Below are 8,233 nucleotides of genomic sequence, written 5' to 3'. Positions count from 1 at the left end.
TGGGAAAGCACCACTATTGTCTCCAATTGGAGAACAGCAGAGGGAGCAGCTCAGGCGAAAAGATTCATTGAACAAAGCGCACGACTCTCCAAAAACATGTTGAACCTACGTAAGCACGAGTTAAGTACTTACACAGGTCTCCTGACCGGACATTGTTCCAACATATCAAACGGATAAACATTATTCAAAACGATGACTGTCGGTTCTGCGGGTTCGAAAAAGAATCTTCAGAGCATCTTCTATGCAACTGCTGCGCCCTCCTAAATAGGAGAGAGCGTGTACTGGGGGCAAAGTTAATAAGCGCACAAGACATATGGTTGCATATCAGCCCTAAAAAGGTTATATCATTCATCTTTGATATCATACCCGATTGGGATAAAATGCTTAGTCAGCAATCAACTGTCACTCCAATCAATAGTGCAGGTGAACCTGACAGCATATAGTAAAGCAGGGTAAATACCACAATAGATAAACTACTGGTCGCAGAGGGCTTTGCCCTAAAGGAAAAAAACACCCTTTATTTCAATTGGGGTTTGTGGTATAAATATGTTTGCCATATTTTTTGCTGAAATCAAACTGAACAAAATGATGCCAAAGACTCTATCTGTCTATCTACCACTTCATAGTAGTGGGCCCGTGCCAAACAAAATAAATACTTCTAATAAATTCTATCCGCTCATGTTCACCATCATTCATTTCTTCGTCTTTCTATCCGTCTATAAAATTTCATAATCTGAAGATGTTCTTACTAAAAAGGACATACCTTTTCACCGATGAGGCCGATAAAATAAGTAACAAACATAAATTAAAGTTTTTTTTTTTCGATTATAGACGTTTTACCATCTTGATGGCATTCGCGACTTTATCAACGTTGCAGTTGGCGGATCGTTATTGAAAAACTACCCGGTACAACTGTGTTCGATGTTTACTCTTGGGCTCGAACTCGCGGACATCGGCTCAGGAGACAACAGACTTGCCAACTGAGCTATATCACAAGCCCATAAACTAAAGTGATTAATCTGTATATAAAAAACAGGGAGAGAGACAGAAATGTAGGAACACGCAAATCTCTCCACTGGATCATCTGATTTGCATGCGATTTTTTTTTGTTGTGTTCGTCTTCACTCGAAGAAAAACACAACGGAGAGATAAATTCGAAAATGTTTTTGTGGAATTTTAAAATTAATTTTTAGTTTTTATTCGTATCAAATAAAAGTAATGGCACCCAATATTCATTTTTTTTTTCATTTGAATCACCCAGAGTAGAAAGGCGCCAAAAGCAATTGTTTGTTACCAAACCTAATACCGAAACGAAAAGTAACAATATTTGCAACCTTAAATTAATTAATTGTTATGTGTAAAATTTCTATAATTATTTTCTATTTATTGTAAAATGTAAAAAATGAACCATCCTAGTATAAGAAATAGCATAGCAGTGAGTTACCGGATGAACTGTTTTGAAACGGTAACTCACCAACCAGCTGATGCAACAACAACAAGTCAGCATAAACCAGTAGAAAATAAATCTCGTGGCGGCAACATCTAGTCCGTACTTTGATTGTTTGTTTTGTCGGTCGAGTTTGTAGAAGTAATAAAGTGGTGTTTTATTTGTAAATCGGTCGTCTATTAGTGCGTTCTAATTCACATCCGAAAACCGGAACGACGGATACTGTGCTGTGCGACGAATTGTGGACTGATTAAGTGCACACAAAAACCTTCCGCCCAACCTGTTAGCCAGTGGAGAAGCGCGCAACAAACCGAGTCAATAGCGCTAATTGATTGACTCTCCCGAGGTGTACCCGCTGCTGTTGCTGTTCATTGCTGTGCCACGGAAGCAGCAAATGGTAAAGCCTCCGATCAATTTGAACCCGGTAAGCTACCCCCTGAATCCTCAACATTGGTCCTTCGGCCGGATCGGAGGAATTCCCCACACGGAAGGTAGCGGTGAGTACACCATTTTCTTTACTCGACGCGCTGGCTGCATCAAGTTGGGCCATTTTGCTTGCCTTTTGTACTGCTGTACATTGTTTTTCGAGCCAAGAAAGCGCAAAGTGAAGCCAAGCCAACAGCACAAAGCCACCAACAGCTGCTAATTTTGACCTGCTGCTATGTGGATGTTTTACACCGGTCAGCAAAAATTGGGAAAGTGGATTTGATTGATTTTTGGCGAAAAAGTTTTGGACTTGGAATTCTTCTGGCAAATTCAGTCCTTATGCACCTGAGGCTTATATATTGGCAATATTGATTAATATTATATGCGATTGGGTGTGAGTGGGTGGCAGTCTTCGCGAAAGAATTGTGTGTCGCGTCGGGAAGGATTTTTTCGTCGATTTTAACACACAATTCTCGGTTCCGTTTCGAATCAAAGATTGATACACCGCGACGGGAAGGATTGAATCGTACGATTTGTATCATTCTTCGTCGTGTAGAAGTGTAAATCCGCGACGGGAAGGATTTAATCGTACGATTGGTTTACACTTCCGCCGTCGTGTTAAAAACCAGTACATCGGTTCGGGAAGGATTTCGTTTGCGTTTTTTGTGCTGTGTTTTCGTTATCGTACAGTGGTGGTAGCAAGTGTCTGTGTATTTCATCATGCCGAAAACCAAATCCGACGAAAGGGTGGAGGATGCCATTATTCGTCGCAAGGCTATTTTGACAAACCTGTCGGATGTTGAGAGGTTTACAAAGGAATTCAACGTTGATCGAGACACAGGGCGCCTTCAAGTTCGACAAGATTTAGTTGATCGGATCTACGACCAGTTTCAAAAGGCGCAAACCGTCATCGAGAAGTGGGATGGGCCAGACCGGCTTGAAATGCGTTTGGCTGAGAGATCGACCATCGAGGAAAGGTTTTGTGAGGTGAAAGCATTCCTGTTGAACAATATCCCGGAAAGGTTGAGCAGTTCTACATCAGCAGAGCCGACCGCACCAACCAGCACAGCTATGTTTCACCTACGCCTGCCCAAAATAGATTTGCCGAGGTTCGATGGTGATTTTTCGCGATGGTTGTCGTTCCGAGACACGTTCAAGTCCATGGTGCACTCGAACCCAGATGTTCCAGCGGTTGCAAAGCTGCAGTACCTGCTTCAGAGTTTGGAAGGCGAAGCCAAGAAACCTTTCGAGTCCGTGAACGTTGAGGCTGACAACTATCTTATAACTTGGGACGCGTTGATGAAGCGGTATGATAACCAGCGGTACCTGAAACGACAGCTCTTCAGGGCAATGTACGACATCCAGCCTTTAAGGAAAGAGTCTTCAAAGGATCTTCATACGTTGACTGATGATTTTGACCGCCATGTGAAGGCCATGGCTAAACTGGGTGAGCCGGTAGGTTACTGGGATACTCCGCTAGTGAACCTACTGTGCTACAAGCTGGATCCTACGACACTTCGAGCCTGGGAGGAAAAAACAAGTGACCTGAGAGACATCACTTACCAAGAGTTGATCGATTTCCTGTATTCTCGAGCGATGATGCTGAAGACCATCGTCTCAGAAGAACAGCGCAACCTGCAAACTATTCCAGCGAGGATGACGGGATCCCAACCGAAGAAGGCGTTCCGATTAGTGGCCAATCCTGTTGCGTCTGATCCAAAACCCGATTTACCCGTGTGTGTAGTTTGTTCGGAACGACACCATCTATTTCGCTGTAGGAAATTCGCAAGTTTCTCTCCCTACAACCGACGGCAAGTTGTCACATCCCATCGTTTGTGTTGGAATTGTTTCAATTCCGGCCATTTATCACGATCCTGTTCCTCCAGACACACTTGTCGTTTCTGCAATGGAAAGCATCATTCTCTCCTCCATGATGCGATCAAGACCACCAACTTCAATTCGGTTCCGAAACCAACTTCGCTTTTGTCGAATCCACCACTCCCAGCTCCACAACGTAGCACCGCTCCTCCAGATTCAGATCCGCAACCATCTACTTCGAGCCAACAAGTTTGTATGACTGTTCAGGCAACGAACAGTACAGTTTTGTTAGAAACGGTGATGCTTTTGGTGGTTGACAGTACGGGGAAGGAAATTCCGGCGCGGGCGCTGCTTGATTCCGCTAGCATGTGCAGCTTCATGACGAAGAAGTTGGCCAACACTCTCGATCTCCGCCGTTCTACCGTTGACATTGCTGTTTCAGGGATTGGTGAATCATCCAAGCAGATCAAGCGCCAGTTAACAGCGAAGATTCGCTCAACCGTAACAAAGTACGCCACGAAGCTAGATTTCCTTATCCTCAAAAGGCCAACAGTTTGCCTACCGACAGTGAGAATTGATGTTGCTGCTTGGAAAATTCCCGACGTTGACCTGGCTGATCCACATTTTTTCATTCCTGCGGACATTGACCTCATCGTTGGCGGAGAAGTGTACCATGAACTTCACGGCGGCAGCAAGATTTCCCTCGGCAATGAGATGCCGACTTTAGTGGAGACTGTTTTTGGATGGGCTGTATCCGGATCGGCTCCGATAAATTCCTCCGTAACACCCCGGTTATGCCATCTTACGACCATCGATCGAGACCTAGAACAATCCATCGAAAGGTTCTGGGAACTCGAATCTCTGTTGCCGTCCCAAGCTCTGTCAGCTGAAGAAATAAAGTGTGAAGAAGTGTTCAGTGCTACCACCACTCGCGATTCGTCCGGTCGTTTCGTAGTTAGATTGCCACTCACTAGTGACCCCCTGGTACGTGTTGGTGAATCAAGATCCATCGCCGAGCGCCGCTTCCAAAGTCTAGAGAGGAGACTTAAGCGAGATCCTGCCACTCGAGAAGCCTACGTTTGTTTCATGGCCGACTACGAACGTTTGGGCCACATGATCAAGTTGACTGATCCAGTAGACGACTCTGTCCCCCACTGCTATCTACCACATCATCCAGTCTTCAAGGAGTCAAGCACAAGCACCAAGGTCCGTGTTGTTTTTGACGCTTCGTGCAAGACATCAACCGGCTACTCCATCAACGATATGCAGTTGGTGGGACCTACTATCCAGGACGATCTACTGTCGATCATTATGCGCTTCCGAACCCACCCAATCGCACTCGTAGCCGACATTGAAAAGATGTATCGCCAAATACAACTGCACCTGGACGACTGTAAGTACCAACGAATTCTCTGGCGCCAAGGTCCCGAAGAGCCTCTCGCAACATTTGAGCTGCAGACTGTTACGTACGGTTTCGCTTCAGCACCATTTTTGGCCACCCGCGCTTTACAACGCCTCGCTGAGGATGAAATCAGTCGTTTTCCTGTTGCCGCCCCAGCTTTTAAGAACGACTTCTACGTTGACGATTGTTTGACTGGTGCCGAAGATGTCGAATCCGCTGTTCAACTCCGCCGAGAAGCATCCGCTCTAGCTGCTTCTGCCGGTTTACCACTCAAGAAATGGGCATCCAATGTTCCTGAAGCGCTTCGTGGTATTCCTCGAGAAGATTTAGCCGTATCCGAAATCCACAGCCTGCAGGACGATCAGGCTGTCTCTACGCTCGGACTTGTTTGGGAAACAAGGTCTGACGTACTACGATTTCGAGTCCAATTGCCCCTGCCAGCTCCAGTACTCACAAAGCGCAAGATTATGTCGTACATCGCCCAGATTTTCGATCCACTTGGTTTGGTTGGACCGATTATAACCGTCGCCAAACTGTTCATGCAGCGTTTGTGGGGACTTCGAACAGAGAACGGAGAATCTTTCGAGTGGGATCGCCCACTACCAGCGTCGTACCAGGCCGATTGGAAGGAGTTCCATAGCACGCTGGATACCATCGCCACGATCCAAGTTCCTCGATACGTGTCTTCCGCCAATGCCACATCCTTTCAGTTGCATTTCTTTTCGGACGCGTCGGAGAAGGCCTACGGCAGCTGCTGCTACATTCGGTCGGAATGTGATGGAGTCGTCCGTGTCGTATTGCTGACATCGAAGTCGAAGGTCGCCCCGCTGAAGAGCCACCATAGCATTGCCCGTTTGGAACTTTGTGGAGCCGTTCTGTCTGTCAGCCTATCGGAGAAGGTTAACCGTGCTCTCAAGTTGCCTGCCGAAATGTTCTTCTGGACTGATTCCTCGACGGTTCTTCAGTGGCTACAATCACCGCCCAATCGCTGGAAGACATTTGTGGCCAACCGAGTGTCTAAGATCCAGAATTCGACCGATGTAGATTTGTGGATGCATGTTCGCGGAGAATCGAATCCAGCCGATGTTCTGTCCCGTGGAATAAGTCCGCCTGAGCTCGTCAATCATCCGCTTTGGTGGACTGGTTCTCCATGGCTCCAGTTACCGCCTTCGCAGTGGCCACGAACCGAGTTGTCAGCCTGCCAAACCAGTTCGACGAGTGAGATGAGAGTTCCAGTTGCTGCGCTTCCAGCTGTCGTGAAGGATGACGAGTTTGCAGATCGTATCTTTGGAATGTACTCCAGTTACCAAAAACTTAGGCGCTCCATCGCTCACTGCATGCGATACTTCCGCTTGTTGAAAGCTGCTGCACGGAAGACGAAAATGGACCCATTCCAAGCGCTTACCACCGCCGATCTGCATGAAGCAGATTTGACACTTTGTCGTCTTGCCCAGAAACAGAGTTTTCCTGAGGAGTTAGCCACCCTAGCATCGACCGGCCGCCTTCCATCTTCATCGCAGTTGAAGTACATTCGCACAAAACTGGATTCGGATGGAGTCATTCGGATTAGAGGAGTTCTGGCCAATGCAATCGTTCCAGAAGCTACGAAGCATCAAATTGTTCTGCTCGCGAAACACCCACTTTCAAAACTGTTGGCGAAGTATTATCATGGGAATTTACTTCACGCCGGCCCACAACTAATGCTCGCCACGATCCGTCAAAAGTACTGGATCATTGGTGGACGCAATCTAGTGCGCCGCACATTCCATGAGTGCCACAAATGTTTCCGATGCAGACCAAAGATGATCCAGCAAAGTATCGCAGATTTGCCTACGTCCCGTGTTGCGCCCCGAAGACCGTTTGCCGTTTCTGGTGTGGACTATTGCGGACCAGTTTACATCAAGTCTCTCGTCCGTAACCGAGGCCCAACGAAGGCATACGTTTGCATCTTCGTTTGCTTTACCACACGTGCCGTTCACATCGAGTTGGTGTCTGATCTCTCCACGCCGGCCTTCATCGCTGCTCTTCGCCGATTTTCTGCCCGCCGAAACTTTCCCCACGAGATCCACAGCGACAATGGCACTGCGTTCCGAGGTGCAAACAACGAGTTGCACAGAATTTACCAGATGCTGAAAACCGAACACGGAGGACGCAAGAACATCCTGGATTGGTGTGCAGAATCTGGAGTTGCGTGGCATTTCATACCACCTCGATCGCCCCATTTCGGAGGTCTATGGGAAGCAGCAGTGAAATCAGCGAAGCACCATCTATTGAGAGAAATAGGCCACTCCAACATTTCCTACGAAGACATGACGACGTTACTAGCCGAGGTGGAGATGTGTCTGAACTCCAGACCCTTGATTCCGATGCCAACCGAATCCGACGAGTTAGAAGCCCTGACACCTGGACATTTCCTTGTCGGTGAAAGCCTGCGATCTCCACCCGAAGAAGACGTCGCAACTGTTCCGGACAATCAACTGTCGCATTGGAAGCTCACGCAGAAACGGTTCCAACGAATCTGGCGTAGATGGTACCCAGAATATCTGCAGCAGCTTCAAGCCCGAGCCACCAAGCACCGTAGACCATCAACTGTAATCCAGCCCAACCAAATGGTGATCATCCAAGACGATCTGCTTCCGCCAGCCCAATGGCCACTAGGGATCATCACAGCCGTTCATCCTGGGAAAGACGGCGTCGTACGAGTGGTCACCTTACGCACTGCGAAGCGAGATGTCGTTTCCAGGTGTGTCAACAAACTTGCTCTGTTACCCGTACCAGAACAACCCGAACCCAATCCAGCTGATGAGCAGCCCGTTGGAGAACCGGTCACCGCAGTTCCTGAAAACAACCAATGAGTAGAGCTGCACTCTAAGACAGCTCCTGTACGAAATTTCATGGATCAGGTGATTGCGGTTCCAATATTTTTAAAGGTTGTTTGTTGGTCTACTTGGTTCCCTTTTGCTTCCCAGAACCACTTGTCGTCGTCTCCGCCTGTATATTGCGGACCTCCCAGATCCAGTAGTCGCAGATTGCAGCCTGAATGAGTAGAGCTACACTCTAAGTTAGCTCCTGTATATCAATTTTGAAAATCAGGTGATTGCAATTCCAATACCCCCTTATTTTGTTTGTTGGGCTACTGG

At 47.3% G+C, this 8,233-nt stretch overlaps 1 protein-coding gene across 1 annotated transcript; it reads left to right on the top strand.

Moving 5' to 3' along the window:
* Positions 1-2,593: 2,593 nt before the first annotated feature.
* On the top strand, positions 2,594-7,948 carry LOC129753286 (uncharacterized). Its single transcript, XM_055749086.1, has one exon. It carries the CDS (start codon positions 2,594-2,596, stop codon positions 7,946-7,948), a length of 5,355 nt encoding a protein of 1,784 aa, XP_055605061.1.
* The last annotated feature ends 285 nt before the right edge of the window (positions 7,949-8,233 follow it).

This window comes from Uranotaenia lowii, chromosome 3, assembly GCF_029784155.1.
Source record: "Uranotaenia lowii strain MFRU-FL chromosome 3, ASM2978415v1, whole genome shotgun sequence".
Classification (NCBI taxonomy): domain Eukaryota; kingdom Metazoa; phylum Arthropoda; class Insecta; order Diptera; family Culicidae; genus Uranotaenia; species Uranotaenia lowii.
This window is presented reverse-complemented; position numbering and strand designations above follow the sequence as displayed.

What these genes read in the sequence shown, in the direction of transcription:
- LOC129753286 (XM_055749086.1), top strand. Translation starts at nt 2,594, where the DNA reads ATGCCGAAAACCAAATCCGACGAAAGGGTGGAGGATGCCATTATTCGT.